General features: G+C 36.8%; 2 protein-coding genes across 3 annotated transcripts; one reads left to right on the top strand and one right to left on the bottom strand.

The window, feature by feature from the left end:
• On the top strand, positions 1-13,296 carry CCDC152 (coiled-coil domain containing 152). Its single transcript, XM_085041856.1, has 8 exons — positions 1-140; positions 1,136-1,241; positions 7,349-7,417; positions 8,446-8,510; positions 9,989-10,091; positions 10,784-10,911; positions 11,814-11,900; positions 12,421-13,296. The coding sequence occupies exons 1-8, from the start codon at positions 54-56 to the stop codon at positions 12,541-12,543; spliced, it is 768 nt and encodes a 255-aa protein (XP_084897982.1). The 5' UTR covers positions 1-53; the 3' UTR covers positions 12,544-13,296.
• SELENOP (selenoprotein P) lies at positions 12,634-20,258 on the bottom strand. 2 transcript variants are annotated; one of them, XM_085041855.1, is made up of 6 exons: positions 20,112-20,164; positions 19,397-19,436; positions 18,436-18,639; positions 17,043-17,255; positions 15,286-15,403; positions 12,634-14,413 (listed from the first exon to the last, which is right to left on the bottom strand). In XM_085041855.1, the coding sequence occupies exons 3-6, from the start codon at positions 18,624-18,626 to the stop codon at positions 13,748-13,750; spliced, it is 1,188 nt and encodes a 395-aa protein (XP_084897981.1). In that variant the 5' UTR covers positions 18,627-18,639; positions 19,397-19,436; positions 20,112-20,164; the 3' UTR covers positions 12,634-13,747. The 2 variants fall into 2 exon arrangements, with proteins under 2 accessions (XP_084897981.1, XP_084897980.1); XM_085041854.1 differs by lacking the exon at positions 19,397-19,436 and having other exon boundaries at positions 20,112-20,258.
• Between the last annotated feature and the right edge of the window lie 983 nt (positions 20,259-21,241).

The raw sequence follows: 21,241 nt of genomic DNA, 5'->3' as shown, positions 1-21,241 counted from the left end.
GATCTGTTTTTATATCTATATAGTCATCCTTTGATTATATGGTCCACATATAAATGAATCACAGTGGTGAAGAAACTATGAAGAAGACCAGTGTGGTGAACCTTGATAAACTTTTAGATGACTTCTCAGAAATAGAAAAGGTAAGTGAAGAAGGTAAAATATGTTGAGACTGTGATCTATAGTTATTGTGTGAGCTTTCAAAAGCTTTTTGAATTAAAATTTCTTAAGCGGTATCAGCTTATTCTTAGGTCTTGTAATACCAACTTTGTTTGGAAAAATGTTTGTATTGACTGTATCTTGGAGTCATAGGAGTGAATTCTGTGGAGTCTGAGAAGCAGTTGTTTCTGTGCTAGAATTTTAATCATGCAGAGGCCAATTTGGCTTCACAGGAAGAATGTGGAAGATAGTGTTGAAGGGAACAGTATTACACTGCTTTTGTAGAATCACAGAGTCATTTGGGCTGGAAGGGACCTTAAAGACCACCTAATTCCAACCCCCCTTCTGTAGGCAGGGACGCTTTCCACTAGACCAGGTGGTCTGGTGCTGGGCTATCCTTTCAGAAGCTGTTCCTTGTTCTAGAAAAATGTCATTGCCATATCAGGAGCATGAATTCTTACATTCCATATGCATTGAGCTTCCTTTCCGTTATACATGTGTCATTTCTTAAAAGATTGATCCACTGAGGAAAATCAGTACTGTATTTCTTTTTAGACCAATGTTGATTTGCTTTCTGCTGATTTCCTGATCAGCAAATACATAGTAGAGGTAATATCAAATGGGCACCTGAAATAAATTTAGCATTTCTCTTGGAATAAACTTATTATACCAGTTCCTGTTCCACCTACTCTTCAAGCTGTGGTTCCACAAGAGCATTAACAGCCTTATATGCAAAGCAGTAGAAAGAACCTTGTTTGTAACTCATGATGTACGTCAGCATTCTTACTTCCTCAGGGTAAACTTGGAATAGCACAGGCTCTAAATTTTAGCATCATTCATCTCTATAAAGGAATTTCCTGAATGGGAAATAATACAGGCTTGTGACTACAATATTGAAGAATTGTTAAATTTTTTATTCACTTAAAACTCAAAACTTAAAACATGTTGATATAATGTTAGTCTTTTTACAATTTTCTAGAAAATATCAGAAATCAATGAAGCAAATAACTTACTGATTCATCAGCTGGAAAAATGTAACAGATTGCTAACATTAAGCCAGTCAAAGGAGGAATCAATAAAAGAGGGTAAGTTCTCTTTTTAGAAAGGTATGATTTTTGCATATATTCAAGAAGTTCTGAGAAGTACTTCCATTATTTTCAGCCATCAAAAATAAAATGGCAAGGATCTCAGGTACTGTGGGAAAAGCAGTAATGCCTAATCTTGAGTCATGTAATGAAATCCATCCCATAGTAAATATTAATATTCATGTTAATATTGTGAGGATTCAAACTGTTCAATGGAAACTAATAAAATGTCATTCATCATTTACAGATGGGAATTGTAAGTCTATAATCATAATTAAAAAGTTGTGAAACAAAGGAGGAATTACAGAGAAAACTATAAAATTAAGATTTTTTGTTTTATTCTAGAACAGTGTTCAGATGAGTATTTGAAAAGAGAAACAATATCTAGTGCTTAGCATGGATTTGTGGTTGCTTATTCTTCCACTGTTTGTAGAGTAGCTGAAAGGTGCATCTTTTTGTAGGACTCTCAACTCTGGGAATTCAACCTGCTAGAAGTTTGGAAACAAGGTAGGAATAAACTTAGCTTCACAGAGGAATGAGCTTGCCAGTTGGTTTCATTTAAATCTTTGCTGGGACTTTGCTAATTTAGCATAATCAGACATTGAGTGTTGAAATTGAGCTATTGAGTGAGTGAAGTTTGCTTATGAATATAATCTCTTCAGATACACCAGAAAACTCATGACACAGGATGACAGGGGAGATGGAGACCAGTAGCAGTACGTGTGGGAAGTGTTATGTATAAACAGTGGTTGATCTTAGTTGGCTGCTTCTCAGGGAAGTGACATTGCTGTCCTTGAACAGTTCTCTTAAAATATTCATGTTCTCTTAACATATCAGTAGATAATGAAGCAAATACAGTGGTAGGCATGATTATGGAAGAAAAAGAGAAATAAACATTGTGACTCCCTAAGGTCTGTGATTTTCATGTAATGTTCTGGTCCACACATCTCAAAACAGACATAGGAGAACCAGAAAAGGTAACAGAAGGAGGCAAGGCTTGGTATTGTCAGGGAGAAGCAAGGTACAAGAAATCAGGAACCAATCCCATGACAAAGACTGTGGATGTAGGGGCTTTATCATGCAAGGCTTTCTCCCACTGTGCCCATGGAAGTCTGGCCCAACAAGGACTGTCATAGTCAGCCAAAAGTCTGCATTACCAAACACGTCTGTAGTGACTCAGGAGGGAGTGACTCGGGAGGCTGAATCAGAATGGAGTTCAGAAATGGTAACAAAGGCCAGACATGGCTCAAGGATCAGTGCTTGGTCCCAAGTGATGAGGCAGGTCTGATATCAAGCCAGAAAATCCCTAGGTCATGACCAGGGTCTAGTATGTGACTGCCATGCAACTGCAGCATAGGCCGAGGACAAAAGACTGAGCTTAAAAGCAGCTCCCAGGGGAAGGAGGGACAGCCATTTCTGAATCTGCAGCCAGCTTTTTTCAAGGTCACAATCTATACTCTTTCAAAGATGGCCTTGTGCCTTGTGCCACACGCCCAGAAGGTATGTGGAGGAAAATGCGTTTGGGGCCTTCACATGTTTGGTCACAGTTTTGGAACATCTGAAGGAAGACTTCACTTGACTGGAAACTTCTCAGCCAAAAGAAAGAATAGAGCTGATATGACTCATACCTGTAAAATTGTGAATGGCACAGAGAAAGTGACTACAGAATTCATTGCCTATTGTAATAAGAAAACTAGATGGAACTAAAACTTGTTTATTTATTTAAGGATAACCAAAAGGAGGAATTTTTCTATACATTACAAAATAAAGTTAAATCAATTCCACAGAAGCCTGTGCATAACGTAAGTATAGATTAGTCCAAAAAGACTGAGAAAAATAATGGAAAAAATACTTAACAACTTTTTTAAACACAAAGACAGTATCCTTTAATTTTGTCTCCCAGTCTCCCTTAATTTTATGTTTTGGAAATTGAGAAGACATACTAAGGGTACTGTTTATTCAGCTTTTTTTCATCTTTTATGAAGTATCTTGTAGTGTATATTGTGAAGTGGCATAGTGAACTGGATGGAACTTTGATTTGAGTCAGGGACCCTTGTCTATTAAGCACAAAGGACAGTGCAGGACAGTCAGTCAGAAACAGATGAGGCTTTTTTATTGATGAAACCAGTAAGGAGTGGGTTTATATAGAATAGTTTGTAAAAAGGGAAAGGAAAATGTGGACAAAAAGAAGAAATAATTCTTACTGTAAAATCTATGGGAGAAAAGGTAGCAGAGAAAGTGAAAGAAACAACTCAGGAAATCAGAGCAGCTGGAATGACTGCAACAAGGAAGTGGAATGGACTGAAAACAGATCAAAGTCAGAAGAGAGATCTGAACTTTGCAAACAGTTCATGAGATATCTTTTATGAGATAAGAGAGAAATTATTTGATGAGATTGTTATGCTGGTATTACTGAAGAGAACAGCTCTGGAGCTTCTTTTGAAACACATGATGGAAAAAAAGTGTGGGTGGCAGAAGTCCAGGTAAAAATACCAATGCAATCAGCCTGATATATGAACTAATTTTTCAGCAGCAGGGATAGCCAGGAAAAAACAAATCTCAACAATTATTAAAATCATAGGGATAGACAGGAGGCAGAATTGCTGGAAGACAAAGATCCTGGCCAATGAGTTAGAGTTATTGCAGAGATAGTAGCATTGACAAAAGCAAATGAAGAGCAGGAACTTGGAACAATGTGGGACATCCAAGAGGTGATTCTGAAAACTACCTGATGATAAGGAAATAAAATACAATTAAGATGCCAAAGGGATAGAATATGTTTAGAAATAAAGACAGTTATCATGGCTACTCTGTTAGGTTAAACTGAGAGGGGTTGTGGAGTTTCCCCCACTGGAGCCATTCAAGAACCATCTGGGTGCAGTCCTGTGCTCTGGTATGGCCCTGCCTGAGAAGGGAGGTTGGGCCAGATACCCAGTGAGGGTCCATTCTGTGATTCTGTGCTTACCAGTAAGGTAAACTATTAGGTTATTGTGCTTACCAGTGAGGCAAACCCTTCAAATATCAGGTCATTAAGTGCTTACAAGTTTACAGCTTTGAACTGTGTTAATTATTGGTACTTAGCAGTTTCAAAAAAATACCTTGGGCAGAAAATTTACATAAACTGTGGCAGATGCTGCAGCAGGAACCTTTAGGTAAACAGTTAACATGTTACTGGTGATGAGCAGAGTCGGTGAAAAGTGGTGGTAACATTAACAATATTTCAAAAGGATGTGAAAGGCTGATGTAGTGATTATAAGTTAGTAAGTCTATAAAGTTTCCAAACAATTTTTTTCTTCTTTTTGCAATTGATAGAAATAATCTTTTTAGCTTTATTAAATGGACCTGCCATGCTGACCCTTCAAAAGGTGTAATAGCACATGTGGTATTTAGAATCAGACTACTAAAAATTTTGCATCTAATTCTTCAATTCCTTATAAATACCTTTTGGAAGGTCAAAACACTGTGGGATTAAAGAAGACCCCAAACCCTCTTTGATGGGGTTATAGAGGGGTCTTATGAAGGACTGCAGAAGACAGAAGGGGCCAAATATTAGCATTGATACTTTGAATCTTATTCTGGCAATAATTGTCTGAACAGACTGTAGTTGTGGGAATGTCTTTTATAGAGTGATATTGCCAGCTGTGGCTTGGACAAAAAGATTTCTCCTAGCCTTATGTCCCAGGCTGTTTCCCAGAACCCAGCTCAGCCACAGTATCTTTTGAAGAGTTGGTCCAAGGGCAACAGAAATTGCTTACGGCAGAGGAGCAGGAAGAAAGAGTGTTGTGGAAGGAAAGGCTGTTGTTCCACCTACCAGAAGGGTTTGTGGCTACAAGTGGTAGTGGGGTGGAGAAGGTGGGATTTTATCCTGGCTGAAGAGCTCTTTGTTTTAAGAAAGAAAAAAATTAACAACATTTCACACCCCAAGAATATTCAACAACCTGAGGACTCCTTGATAGCCTTGATTGCCAAGTCTTTCCCTAGAACTGTTTAAGGTAAAAGAACATTGGAAATTCTGAAGAAAATGCAAAGGAAGAAAGAAAACATCTAAAAATCAAGGGAGCAGGCAGTGAAACATTTATACCTAAGATAAGATGGGAAAAGATAAGCAGCTTGGGCAGTGTATACGCAGTCTGAGAGGTCATAAATTAATTTCATTTTCTCTTGATACATTCTTTGCTAAACAAAGACAAGGTTCAAACCAACAGGTTTTCTTTTGTGTAAATCATTGCAGATCCATTTATGACAGATACAAGTCTGGCATCCTTGTTTTCTGCTCCTAAACCTTTTCTATGGTGGCTAAATACACTTTTGTGCTATAGTTCTGAATTAAATTCTAATGTAGTTTTCTAAAACAAAGCAATCACATTTTTGTCTATGAAACACTTAAGGAGGTTCTATTTAGCATCTTCAGCGTTGTGCATTTGTTTATTTAATATTTCTAAAGTGCTAAAGGAAAAGGTGGTTGATGTAATTGCCCTATTAAAAAATCAATTACAAATGCACTTCGGCTGTTCAGTCTTTCTGCTAGTAAGCAGTATTCCTTACAGGGAAGGAACTAGACAGAATCCATAGCAGATGCTATGCCAGTGATCCACAAAGCTGCAAACATTTAGGAAAATTCTGCTTTTTCTCCTTAATGTGAGCAAGCAAAATTTGCGGGTTCCCAGGAATTTTTTGCAGTCACAACTGTAATTACATATGGGATGTACCAGGATATGTCCTGTAAAGATAAGAAGGATAAGCAGATATTCTTGAGACTGAACAAAGAGCGGCTTGCATTTAAATAGTTGTGATCCTTTCTAAAGGCTAGACTCAGATGTCTTTCCAAAGTATGCATGAATTACAAGCATCTGAGTTTATTTCCATAGATTTTCAAAGGGGAGGAAATTTGTAGTAGAACTAGTTGGTGCAAACGGGCATGCTGATGTAGTCATTCTGACTCTGAGTAGGATTTTTCCACAGATGCCTTTGATCCAGCACAGGAACTGAAGGGCAGGCAATGTTTCTGTGCTGCTCGTGCTCCCTCTACTGGGTTTTTTTGTAAGCATGGAATGGGAGACGGTATCTGGCTAATGTACTCAGCTGCATGGAAAGCAGACTTGATGGCGGAACAGGCTAACAGTCAAAAAGACTGAGCAGAAAAATGAATCTGCTCGTTGGGATCTTAATTAATCTTCCTCACTCCATTATTTGTAATGTAGTTTATAATTATGTGAAACAGAAAGTTTTCAAAAGGGCTTTAGTCTGATGAGATGAGTAACTGTTATTCAGCAAACTTTTATCCATTGTGGAAATTAAAAGCCATTTAAGAAATGCAATGGTACTCTGGAAGGAGAAAGAGAAGTTTTAAAAGGAAGCAACCTCAGTTGTAAAGTCCCCACTGTTCCTAGTATTTGGCTGTTTTGTGATTTTACTGACAAATTGACATAAGGGATAAAACTTGCATTTAATGGAAACCAAATCCTGTATTACAGGAAGTACATATGGTGTTTGAATACTAAAAATACAGTTTGAAAAATAAAATTATGCCATACAAGTATGTAAACTGGTAACAGCTTGCATGTATAATTATGTTTTATAAAATGAGATAATGGAGATATAGTGCATATTCTGAATCTCTCAAAGGTTTCGTTGAGCCATAAGATGAATGTTACATGCATCAAGAGAGAGGTGAAAAAGGGGTGAGAGACTGCAATGAGGATACTCTTAAGTCTAGGTAGTGGATACTCCAAAAAGCATATTGGCAAGAAAATTCTGTCAGGAAAGTAAAGTCTCAGTTTCATTAAATACATGAAATTGCTGGAAGGCTGTTATGGAAAACTTCTAGTATTGCCCAGGAAACAAAGAGATGCTTGTTTTCTGACTAGGAACAAAAATGTAATAGTTTTATGAAACTGTTTTTATTGCTTGATAGCAGTGATTTTAATCTATCATCAAACTAAAAACTAAAATTAAGCAGTAATCATGTAATAATAATCTGAGTTATTTCTACAGTCAGTAAGACTTAAAGTAATATTTAACCAAAATTATTATATTTGAGAAAATTTTGTAAACAAAATGGAAATTTGTGAAGACACTGTTTAAAAATACTGAATCCTTTCTTTCAGAATACAGTACTCTACAGAATGTGATAAAGGGTCTAACACAAACCATTGAAAACCAATGCAATGTAAAAGGTAAAGGCAAAAAAATGTTATTATATGTATGCTATACTGTAATTTTGAATGAGCAGGCATTTAGTTTTTTGTTTATATTTACTGATTTTTTTCAGACAGAGAAACTTACTGGCAGACAAACAGAAGGGAAAGAAATGTATCTAAAATCAATCCTGTGCAGTAATAAATGTCTATTGCCATTATCCTGCTTAGAAACTGCCTCATGAGGTTATTTTAATCAATAGTCGGGCTTTAAATTCATTTCAGTGTAACACAGGCAATTTTAGAAAAGGTGAGAAAGAATCATTCAGCTATTGGATTGTAGACTATTCAAATATTTGTGCACTTGAATAGTTTTTACCACTTTGTTAAACCAAAGTGCCTTAATCCTCAGTATAATGCTATTAAATGTTATTGATCTTCTCCTCATTATACTTGACAGCTACTCATTTTTACTTGAAAATAAAATATATAAATATTTGCTCTATCTTTATGCAACAGTATTACACCATGTAGTTAATTTTATAACTATTATGCATTCAAGGCATATTAGCATATACATTATATACCTCTAACACTGGAACTATATGGATGCATTTAATACTCAAACTGATATTAATAATAAAAAAACATTACCTATTTTCTCTGAATTCTGTTTTTGCATACTATATTCTAGTTTTTGGGAAACAAGTACTTAAAAACTCACATCTTCCAATTTGAAACTGTTGTAGCTATGATGATAGTCTTTTATTTTCTGAGTCAAAGAATTTTGCATATAGATTTTCTTGAATGCATAATTTATCAGAAGGCTAAAGACAGTTCCAAGTACTAATACCTGGTGAGAATTATGATTTAGCTATGATTTTTCTTCATAAAAAATGAGGATTGCCAGTATGTAGTTCTGTAATGGTGATTATAATTTCTATAAAAAAGTTTCTGAAAGTTCAGCCAAGTCCAAAAAATGAAAGTAATTTCCTTATTCTGCTTTCATGCTAATGAAATTGTCAAAATGTACTTTTTAGTGTACCATATGGTCTTTATTTATCTAGATGAAAATGATAGACTGAAGGGTACCATTCACATCTTGGAAGATAAACTAAAGACTTGTGAAGAGGTATGTCACAAATTATCATTCTTTAGGTAGAGTAAAAATATTGTATCCCTATTGTATTTTGTATCTTTTTATTCTTGGGTTTGCTGTTGATACAGCAAGAGAAGAGCAACATTATTATTGTTGCTCTTCTCTTAACGTTTATGGCGCGTAAAAAGAGAAGGGTTGTTCTCATGACAGTATCCATATGAAAAAGTGTTAGAAGAACTAAGACACTAAAACTACCTTAGTGCTGCAAACTTCAGCTCATTCTAGGATGGACTTGCGGGTTTTTTAGCTGTATTTAGCTTTAAATTCAACTTCATCTTCACAAGTCTAATCCCTTGTATTAAGATAATTTTTTGTGTGGAAATAAGGTTTTGACAGTGAAGATGCCTGGCTGTGCTGCCAGAGAATCAGGAATGGTCTGAATTTTGTCTAGTTTCTTCAGGAATAAATACTACAAAGATAATATGTCTCTACTTCTTATCTGTATGTCATAATGAATTCCATGTATGATCTCTCTACTTTCTATCTATGGCACTGATTTTTGCAAAGGAGGTAAAACCAGCAGGGCTAGTCATAGTTCTCTGTTGTCATAGTTGTCTCTGTGGAGAGAGCAGATCTGTTACCATTTTAGGATTAGGAATCTCACCGCTGATTTCCTTTGTCTATGTTTGTGCTATGAGTTAAAATTTAGTATTTATACCAATAGAGCTGTTACCTTGATAGTTCAAATGAAAAATGAGTAATGTCTTTTGAAGAATGTGAGAAACTATTATTCCACCCATAAAACACATATATGAGCACAGTGGGACTTGCTGGTGTTGTTCTGAAGGACTATGTCCCTATATACTCTTACCCCAATCAGTAACTGCCTTTCTGAGTGCCCCAGGCATTGCTCTGCTGAGTGGCTACCTATCTTGTCAGAAGGCTACAATAAGAGCTTTGGAGTGAGCACCTCCTCAATGGCAGCTATGGACAATTCCTTGATAATTCTAGAGTAGTTTCTGGAGTACATTTGTAATTGGCACGTTCAAACTTTGAGCATCAGTGCCTCACTGATGTATCTACTGCTGCCAGCATGAAGTTGTGTAATCCTTGGTATAAAGCAAAGCTAACAGAATTCATACTTGAATGATGCAATCCTAGAATCAAAAATCCACAAAGGTGAAACTGTGGTCCCTTAACTAACTGCATCATTGTGTCAGATCCCAGTCTGGGGAAAGGAATATTACCTCTCTATTTGCCTGTTCTCTGAAGTACAATTTCTAGTTTTATATTAACAGATAGCTGTAATACAGTGAAATCTGCTATGTTTATCATCTGTGGACTTCAGCCAGACTGTGTAAGAAGTAATGGGGCATTTATATTTACAAGACTGAGGATAAAACAAGTACTGAATTATAGAGTACTGTAGGTTTTTGCATGATAGCTGTGTTTTATAGAAGGCTAAGAGCACAGAAACTGCAAGATCTTTATAAAACATTTTCCGTTCACAGGAATATAAAGATCAGATTGAGAAACTCATGACAGAAATTAAAAACAAAGAGGAAGACCACAAATTAGAAATAGCACAGTTGAATTGTGATATAAGAAAAAAATGTAAGTTCTCTGAAGACTGCTTTAGCAATGGGTAAAACGTGCTGTGACCTGTAGAAGCTGCATTTCATCTAGGATAAGTTCCACTTCTTAGTGGGAACATGCAAACACTAGAAGTGGGTAGTGTTTAATCGAATTTTATCTTTAATGAAGAGAGTAGACAGTGGTAATGAAGCAATAGTATAGCAACACAGGATAAGCAGAATTCCCCCACAGAACAAATGCTGGGAATGTGGGTCTAAAGATCTGAAGGAATGAAATTTTGGGTTAAGTGTTGACTGGAACCTTGCTTTCAACTGTAAGCTAGACTGCTGTTAGAATGTTCTATCTGTGTTCAGGAGAGTAGGACATTATGTGCACAAATAAATAGTACTGCAATGAGAAAAACTGATTTCAATGTTCATTTTCTCTATTAGAGGCATAACCTTAAATAATTTTTTTGGTCATCCATATAGCTGAAAACAACAAGGAAAGTTTTTGTAAAATATGATGTTTTTTTAAAAAGACACCATCTTACTGGGATGGGACAGTGTGGATTTATATATAGCTTCAGTATGGTTTTTGCTTGAATGAAATTGTTTTCCAGTGAAATGTTGACCTGGCATTCAAGAAAGTTTTCATATTTTTAGAATTATGTTAATTCTTCACCTAAACATCTTCTATAGTTGTAATATTTGGTGTTACTGTGTTGCTAGTTGAAGTAAAAGAAATGGAGTATAAAGAACAGAGAGAGAAAAAAGAACTCGAAATATTAGAGCTAACTAGACAGCTGAAAATTCAAAATGAAGAGAAGCAGAATGAAATAATTAAACTGCAGATAGAGGTATGCATTACAAAGCTGACCTAAAGATGAATTAGTCATTGGGTAAACTTAAAAGAGACTGTATAGTGAAAAGATTTTCATTTGTACTTAGCAAAGTAATATGCTGGAATCTAGAAAACTTAATTATTGTCTTTACAAAGATCAATGGCAGAAGCTCCCTTCCACAGTGGTAACTGACTCACTTCTGCTCAGGAATTAAGTTCTACCTACTGTATAGGGAGACTGAAGGTTTCTTTATTCTTGTTCCAAATTAAATTACTTTGAAACTTTCTTAGGTTTTGAGCTGTAAAAAATATCAGCAGTGTTTTCTGTGTAACTATCTTGGTTTTAATTTCTAATATATATATATTTTAAAATAAAATTCCCATTAAAAATTCTAATCCTGCAGAGATTTAAGCCAGAGCATTCAACATGTATTTCATTGCACAGGTTTTAAACCACTCTTACTACAGAAAGAACTAAGTAAATACCTCAAACCTTTCACATATCAAAAGGAAACAAGATGTGAAAATGTTCAGACTGAGATATCCTTGGAACATAAGAGTAATGGTTTCACAGGTTTTTAGCATTGTCTGTATTTTCTCCTCCTGTAGATATGTGGCTGAGAAGCTGATTTTTCTTTTTTTTTCAGAAGCATCTTTTTTATCTATATGGTTTTGGTTTATCATATTTGTGCTGTATTTTATACTTTTGCAAAATAAGAAATATAACTTGTAACTGCATTCTTTTTAAAATAAACATAAGTAGTTTCATTTTTCTAGGATTAGTTACTAGAAGGGCTTACTGTTACTACCCTCAAGTAAAAAAATGCAACTAAAGAAAGGGGAAAATTATACTTGATATATTTAAGTACTTTTTTTTCCCGTTTGTTCTTACTGTTTTGTTTTGCCCGATTCTTTCAGTTCAATGCTAAATTGGCAAGAGCTCAGGATAAAACCACCAAGTCGTTTTCAGATGCTTCTGTCTTGCCACAAAGTATCTATCGAAGGGTAGGTGCTTTCATGGACTGTAGCTCACAGATACTGAGTGCTGTTTCAGGGTGCTGGAAGGAGGAGTTTCCTGGGGTTTCTTGGTGTTCTCTCCCACACACCCCTCCCACCTCTACACAAGTGAATTCATAGAATCATAGAATAATTTAAGTTAGAAAAGGCTTTTAAGATCATCAACTCCAACTATCATGGCTCTTGGCATATTGCTACTGCTCGGGATAAACAAAAAAGGCCACATGTGCAGTGGTTTTACTACAGAATTGTTAACATGGAAACTTAAGATAGAACTGACATAAATAACACTGATATAAACTCTGTGGGTTTTTTGGGTTTTTTTGTAGGCTTGAGACTTTTGCATGGCACAAAAATAGGATTCTGGGGAAGTAATTTTTGTAATTTTGTGATACAAACTACTGAGGAAAATATTTTTATTATAATATTTCTGGCTCGCAATAGCAGAATATAGTTACATAATTCTAAGTGATGTTTAACAATTAAGCCTTTGCTCGCATTTTTACAGAAGCTGCAGCATCTCCAGGAAGAGAAAAACAAGGAGATTGAAATTCTCCGAAACACCATAAGGGACTTGGAGCAACGTCTTAATAAAGGCCAAGACCTGCCCCTCAAACGGAGGCGTTTCTGAGTAAATGACTTGAAGTATTTCAGTGGAACATACAGTGCGAAGTACAGACAGTGTATTTCAAACTGTGCATCTCAAAGTAAAAACAAGACATGAAGAAAATATTTTTTATTGAAAACACTCTTGTCAAATATTCCAAAGGCATGCATTCTGTGTATATTCAGGGCTACTCTCTTGCTAATCAGCATTCACAATAAAAAGACTCAGGTTTTGTAGGAGCAGTAATTTCCCTATTAAACCATCATTAATTATGGTGTATGCTTTCATAGCAGTCTTCCTTTCCTGAATATTTTCTTCTTCTGGAAATCCTTCAAACAACTGGGTTGACTTCCATTCAGTTAATCAAACATTAGGAATGCTAGGCTACAGACAGAGAAGTTATACAAGTTTAAGTGATATATTACCTTACTAATTGGTACAGATTTATCAAATTCGGCACTGTTATAAGCAAAGATAAGCATTACACCAAGATTAAACTTGTTTCATCCCACCCTCGTTTTGATTCTGACACTGAGTTGTTAACACTGCTTCTCACTTTAGAATGATCTTCCTGATTTAGTAGGATTTTACAAGCTGTAGCACTGTATTAATGGACCCTCTTATTGTATCTAAGCCACAGAAGTTAGGCATAAAAATCTCTTGAAATAATGCAGTTACTCTCTGTATATTACATTTTTAATGTGAAGTTATTCTGTCACATTGCTTAGGAGTAGGTTTTGCTTGTACATGATTTGTATCCCCAGGTTAGGAGAAAAACCCCAAACCTCAACTTTTGAAGATATTGTCTTCTTAATAAAAAATAATTAAAATATCTGTCTTGGTTTTCTTCTGTTCTTGATTGCAAAACATCAGACAGGAGCCCCTAGATCATAGTTTATGCTCCTGTCCTCACAAATGCAAGCAGAATGTTAGAAGAGAAACAAGAAAGACAAATTAATCAAGAATACAGACACCTTCCCAGTGAAACTGAAAAACAAACTAGGGGTCAGTAAAATTCCTTTAATTCATAAAATTTTTGCTGATGGAATTTGACAGGTGTTCTATAATTCTAAGAGCACTGCTCTAAAAGTATGCAATATTTTAACTCCGCACACCTGTCAGTATGTGTCAAGTTTCAATTTGGGGCAATAGAAACACTTAATCTGTTCATTTTTCCGTTCTTGCAACTACATGAACTTAGTGGGACTCCCTTGTGTCTGGAAGGTGCTTAGTTTGTTTTTCAGGATCAGTTTCTCACCTTTTCCTGTCACTGTCAGGTGTCACTAGTTTCACTTGCTCCTGCTGCTGGTGAACGTCAGGCAGCAGAGAGCAGACGTCACTGTCAAGACTCAGTGATGTCCTCTGCTGCCAGCTGCCCATGTCACCTGCAAGAATTTGGAAGTGCTCCACGACACTGTCAAGTGACAGAATTCCCTAGCTCTTCAAACAAAAGGTGTCGACAATGACAGGATCAGCTGCTGGCGGTTGTGTCTGATCCTGTCTGCCAATTTCAAGTTAACTGGTTTTTACAGCTGCTCTTCCCTTTTTTCCTTATTTTTTTATCTTGTGCAATTTCCTCCATTTCTCCTGGAGGAACAGTGTCTACGGGCTCCTGACTACCTATCTGATCATGTCTGTGTTGGCCAAAAACCCTGCGACGCCAAGCGCTGTGAGGATGTTGTCTTTCAGTTTCAGAAGCAGCCTGGTGGTTCTCATGCTTGGGATGGCGACTGCCCGCGTGGTGATGGTGGTGGTGGTGGTGACGGCGGTGGTGTCCAGGTCTGTGCAGGTGGTGGTGATGGGAATGCTGACCTGTTGTCTCATGTTCTATCTCTGACAGCTCTTCACCTGCTTTTTTAGTGATGTTTTCACATACAACATCAATATCAGGTTCCTGCAAAACAGAAGCTTGCATTAAATACAGGGCACTGTAATTAATTAAACTAGTTGTAAAATATTAATTCTCTTAACATTTTTGCAAGAGCACAAAACCCAGTTTAAAATTATTTGTTGCTGAAGAATGTATGAATATATCAAAAATAACCTTGTGTTATGACACCACAGTTAACTAGACAGGGCTCTTTAGCAATTATAATTTCAGTAATTGCTAATAACAAGTCTTCTTATTCTGGATCCCACATCTGACCTGTCTGTGGTCTACATTTAGGCAGAAAGCTGCACAATGGAATCAAAAATCATTAAAGTTGAACTTTCATGATAATGTATGTACATTTCTTGATAATCCTTAAAAGTACTTCTGACCTTTAATGATACATTTAAAAAAAAGCTATCATTCTTTTATAGCAGCAAGAATAATTTGTCATCTTGTATTATCACTTTTAAAAAATAATTTTTGTAGACTGTGTTTAAATGCAAACTACGATGAATAATATTGCAAACCAGCTTGAGCTTGATTCCAGGGTTTAAAATAATACTATTTTTTAATGTACTTACCCATCCCACAAAACTAGAGCCGTTAATTGCTCTCTAGCTGTATATAACTCTACAAAGAGAATTACCCTCCAAGACTGCATTTACATTTCTGACAATTATTTGCTTCTAAGGAAAGGAATTCAGATAATCAATCAGTCTACCATAAATTAAATCTAATTCACTAGAAGAAATGTTTAAAAGCTCTCTGTCAAGACACAGGAAATGTGTAAATTCAAAACTGAATCTTTTTGGATTAATCACACTGAAATTATTTAAATACCAGTCAAATCCAGTTTTCTTTTCTACTATACACAGAATGAGACAAGAAAATACCGTGTAAGAGCAGTTTCCACACTTGTTTTCACAGTATGCAATCTTAATAGATTCTTCTACATATTGAAAATGCAGGAAGGAGTAGGGCAGACCCAGATGATACACTAGACGGCCGCATCTAAGGAGAAAAAGAACTCTGTGGTTACAAATATCTACAATTAAATCTCTCTTATGATACCTTGTTTTGCTTGCATCAGTCCACCCACTCTATACCATCACACGGAGTGTTTCTATTCAAATTTACAGGCAAATCCAGTATCTTCCTTACAAATTCTTGTCCACTCACCTGCACTGGCCAGTGTGTGGAGCATGATTTCTGGCTGATGTGGTGACCACACTGCCAGAAGCCTCTCATTTAGTGGCACTGAAGACTAGCACAGGAGCACTCATTGCAGTCCCATTGGGCTAACGAGGAGGGTTGTTTGCTTAGTGCTTGCTGCATCCTTACCAAGTGTTTTTATGCAACCAACAGGTATTTGGATTGGAATGGGCACTGTGGTGCACCTGCATTACTGATTTATTGTGCATGAGGGGATGTTTATGGCGCCAATTTGCTCCATGTCTGTACTTCAGTTTTCTGAGATGCCTTTGACTATACAACTGGTCCGCTTGAAAGAGCTGGAGTAAATGCAGAACCTGTACACAAGGGCAGCTCGTTCAGTGCCACCACACAGTCCTCCAGCTGTAGCTTCCTACACGTCTGGAGTGCATGTCTGGCACCAGCAGCAGGCAAAACCTTTGTGGCTAAGGCACAATAAGGATACAGACTCCTAGAACCACAATGGATCATGGCCAGACTAGTGCTAAACCAGCTCATAATGTATGCATATTGTGTGTGTTGACAGCACAAAACTGGTCAGCCTTTCAAATGCTGTGGACCAGGTGTCTGGGCTCCCGCCACACACTAAATACGGCCTTGTTCTGCCAATCTGTTTTATGACATCAACCTTCCATACTTGGGTATGTAACTGCTTTCCATACTTTCCTGCTGTAACATACTTTCCATACTTTCCTGCTGTAACATTTAAGACCATTCCACTGCTAGTTTCATCACACAAACCTAATGTAGCTAATTTGTTTAACTTCATCATATTACAGAAAAAAAGTAACTATCTAATTCTGTATTAAGCTTATTTATGGTTCAGTATCAACTTGGAGTGTTCATTACAGTAATATTAAGTTACTAGTACAGACATGTTTCAAGTGTAGGATTTTTGAAGTAACTACTATCACACCAAAACTGAAAAATCAGGATTTCAATTACAGTTATTACTGGTGCTGCCAAAATATATATGTTCCAGAATCCTACATCAAAAAGCTATTTTCTTCTGAAGTTTTACATTTCACCTGAAAAGTAATTTTTCCTTATGTCTACATGCCATTTTTAACAACTCTCATCAAAAATGCTTCCATGAGATAGAAGATTCTACTTTGACACGTATGGATGTAATGAAGTTGTCTAAAAATAAAAACACCATAGAATCATAAACATGTTACCAAATTTTACACTCACTTATGTTCATCTAAATCTACAGTAATTATAAGAAAAAAAAATTATTCCAAAATTACTTACGCAAAAGCAGAGTTTGCTTTTGTAGCTTTGTTTTTCCAGTAAATACTAGCACTTTATTAGTTCAGCTTAGTGGGTGATCATGATGTCTTTGTTATTTGCACATCAATGAAATAATATAGAGATTTACAAAGCATTACTCAAAATACATACAAATATTCTCCTGTCTTTCTCTGTAAGCACACACCTGTCATAGATGAGAAAGTCATCCTTGTTGCCATTTAAAGTAGTCCAGACATCATCTTGCTGCTCATCTTGCTGGTAGACAGTAATGTACTCTGAAACACGTTCTTTTAGTAGGTGAAATTCCCTCCGGGATTGAGGTCCCTGGTGGTTGACGACCACATACGAGATGTTGAACAATCCTTCATTCTCTAACTTTACTCGCAGGTCCTCCAAACTAGTGGGAATGTAAAGAAGCAAGACCATAAATCGTTACAGAAATGTAAGATTTGCCACAGAAGTTCATATGCTCCATCTTGCTTTTATTACGGCTGTATAATGTGGAGTTTCTTCCTTTTCATTTGTATCCTTCCTATGGAATTGCTCTAGAAAACTTTCATTCTTCAGTTACAGGAAATAATCTAGAATGTGGAAGATTCTTTAAAATTTTTCTAAAATGTACGAATCAAACCCAACTATCTTGGAAGCCAAACGCAAAGCCCACTTTTAACTTTGATGGCACCAGAGATTTACTGCTATGTTTTGAAATCAAATTCTTAATAAACTTGCAAAGCCTATTATGATATATAAGTTGTGCAGCCTAGAGGGGCAAACTAAAATGTTCTTACATTGACTAAAATCCAAATCTGAAACTGGTACTATGAATTTTAAGGCCAAAATAATTTCACAATCATAAAATGAATCAAAGATAAGGGCTTTATGAAGTTTCTGCTTGAGTCAGCTTGAAATTATTTTCTTATTATTGTTACTGTAATGATAGCTAATTATTTGCAAGGAATAATTTCTAGAAACTAGAGCACCAGTGCTCCAGGTCTTTTAGGAAAACCTAATATTGATGACTCCCTTTAACACCTCATCCATTTTCTGAAAGGCCAGAATTTTCCTTATCTTCTGGATTTTTTAAATATATGTAGGATCTCTGAACACAGGTTGAAAAGGCACATTAAAAGCATGTGTTTTGATTTAATTTTTACCCGACACATCTTATGTAAGAAATGAATGATCATGGATCTCTCTATTTCAGGTGATCTAGCCATGTCAGAGGATAGTGATGTTTCTTGGCTTCACCATCTTTGCCACATTAATCATCTGCTGCTAACTGTTTCTGTTGGGTGTTCATGTGGTTTGGGTTCCATTAATGTGAAGTTGATCATACTATTATGTTGCAAATATAATTTGAAGAAGACGATCTGTCCGTCAGGAGTCAGTCAAGAGATAAAGAATCTTACCCACTGGCACAGAGCCCTTCTACTGATAGTCAGCCTGGTCACTGGGTCACACAGACCAGCTGTGATGGTGGCATTTGGGGCTGCCAGAGTTCATTGAGTGCATCAGAGGTAGGGCACACGTAGTATCCTCAGTTGGATAACAAAAATTGGAATGAGATTTACGCTTACCTGGAAGCCTGCCGCAGGCACAATGATCAGCTAGCCTGCAGGAGAGCCACCACTGTCACCAAGCCTCTGGAGTTCAGCATGGGGTCCTCCTCCCCAATACGCCATTCTGGGGGCTCCTGGCAGTTCTGGATCTCTGTTGCTCCTCCTGGGAGGAGACAGAGGGCCAGAACTAGCCCCAGACCTGCCCACATGGCTGGGCTTTACCTGAGAAGAGAGAAAACAAACCAAATGAGACCAATGACTAAATAAAGCTCAGACTCTGAAATTCCCATAAGGAAACACAGTAGCATATTGGCTCCGTTCTGTAAAAAACAAACAAAAAAAGAAACAAACTCCTGTAGGAATAAATTTGAGCTCTTTGTTTACTGCTCAGTTTCTTTGGTTTTTCTGTGGAGTTCCTCTGTAATAGAGGCAGGTGTTTTTTCTTTGTGGTCTTTGTGGGTTTTTTGTTACTGTGTTTGAACAGCTGCAAAGTAAACATGCAGAATAACTGGAATTATTTTTTAACATTACTAATCAGACTACGTTATTTTTCCCTCTTCATAATTTCTTTTTGACCATTTTTAGCACTTCAGTGATTTTAAAGTGGCCTTGTTTCTTGTCTTTTGAAATCAGTTGTGGTAAGCCAATTCACATCAGGAAGAATCTGGACCAGTTCACTCCAGATTCCAGAGTAATTCCACAGACTTAAAAATACATGCATCAATGGTGGATTTCAGTACACAACAAGTACCACAGAACATAGCAGAAAATAATAATAATTACTTCAAAATTTTTACAAGTCAGTCTGGAGTATTTGGTTCCCAAAAAATCTATGAAGTCAGACACTAGAAACAATTTTGCAAAAACTGGAAATGAAAACTGAATTGCAGGATTCCTCAGATCTAACAAAATCTTATATCCATACTTAGTCCAGTTAAGGTTTATGAAAATCAAAGCATATAAGAAATTCTTTAATTACCTTTTCCTTTTATTCCATTAAATAATTTTGGCTTGAACACCTATTTTTAGAAAAAAATTAAAATTATAAATGTATAAAATTATAAAGCTTCTCCCCAACATGTCCTAGGTTGTGGAATTGTATATCTTCACCTTCACCTATATCTTCACTTACATCAAAGTCTGACAGTGAACACAGAATAGTTTGGTTTCCAGTAAGTTCTGATAAATAATACATCTTCCATCCCTCTTGTCCTATCCTAAAAAAATTTATAATAATTGACGTTTTAAAACAAGAGCCATTTGTTTCTGCATTTGTGAAATCCAGCTGTCCCTAGTGTTTCTTTCCTGATGCTCTAGGTGAAGTACTTTGAAGACTAAGCTGTGGTCCAACAGATACCAACACTGCCTTTTTTGCACTTGTTCCACACACCAGGAACGCTGCCTGCCTTTATGTCTGTTATAAACACATGAAATTCCCATGACATTTTGATCTCGTTCCTTGCCTTTACAGGAGGCTTCTGCAGCAGTGGCATGCAGCACCCAGCAACAGCTGTCCACCCTGCGAGCTGCAGGAGAGCTTCGTCTCCTGCCTTATACCTCGCTTCATATTTCAACTTTCTAGTTGGTTTCCAATGGAAATTTCCACACTCAGCCTTTTCAGCCAAAGAAATAAGCAGACTCAGTGCCAAAACTTAAGTCATGAAGTTCTTTCATAGCAAACCCAGCACACTTACCCTTTCCTCCTCCCCCTTCTTGGCAGCTCTGCCTGGCTCCGCCGCAGAAGAAAACAGTGTGGGGAAAAGGGCTGTGGTATTTATAGAGCTCTTGTTTATCTCACTTTGCAGATACGGTTCAAAGTTCAGGGAGCTTTTTCAGAACGACCCTGCAAGCAAAGAAAACCCCTTTAGCAAAAGTACCCAAAATATTTCTCTAGTAACTAATTCCGAGTGGAAACCATTTATGATGCGTAATAGCAAAATATTTTTAATATAATGACTTCAAATATAATGTTATGCATTTGTCAGTCACCCCAGTCAGCTGGAGGTAGTGGTACAGTCAGAGGAGGGGGATGGGCCGAGGAGTCATTATTTTCTGAACACAGTGGTAACCACAGTGAGGGGGGGAAGGTACTTGTATTTACAGAACTGCTGAGCTAGCAGGTTTTTTCTCATATGCTTTATCTGATATTTGCCTTAGAGAATGGTTGCTCTGTCTGAGGGCATGTGCATACTGAGCTCCTTTGGCCCAGCTGCTCTTGATTATATCACTCTGCTTTCAAGCTTTTCTCTGTAGAACCTTCCAGTTTATCAACTTTGTTGAAAGTTAAAGCCCAGAACTTCAGATGTTTAAATTAATGTCTCTTTAATGAAAGTCATGAAGCTCTAGCTACTGCCAATAGGTACCTGACCCTCTGTATTTCACTGATATATTTCCTTAACCCCATGACCACCAAGATACATGTTTAACATCCAGGTTAAACTATTTCCTTACTCTCTTTCCTTGAGGAGACAATTGTTTATGCATGATGTGTTTTACGTCATCAGCAGTTTGCTTTGCTTTGATTTCCTTCAATGTACATGCTACACATGTTTATGGGAAAATAAATTTTTTAAAACTTGGTCACAGTTCAAGGTGGTGAGATTGATACTGCTTAGTGCTATGGCCTGAGGCCATCTTCTGCACAGATAAGCATTTTGTGGGCTGGATGCAAGAAAGGGAACAGCTGACCTTGCAGTTTTATGCTGTAGGAGTCCCATGCACTAGTCATTGGAAAGAATGAGGAAGATCTGAACTTTTACTGAGTAGTCTTGGAAGACACAAAGCAGACAGACTTCATACTGAACCTGAAGTATTTTTAAGAAGT

Source organism: Lichenostomus cassidix, chromosome Z (assembly GCF_008360975.1).
Source record: "Lichenostomus cassidix isolate B80296 chromosome Z, HeHo_3.0, whole genome shotgun sequence".
Lineage (NCBI taxonomy): Eukaryota > Metazoa > Chordata > Aves > Passeriformes > Meliphagidae > Lichenostomus > Lichenostomus cassidix.
Note: the sequence above shows the minus strand (reverse complement) of the source record. Positions and strands in the feature narration are given on the sequence as shown.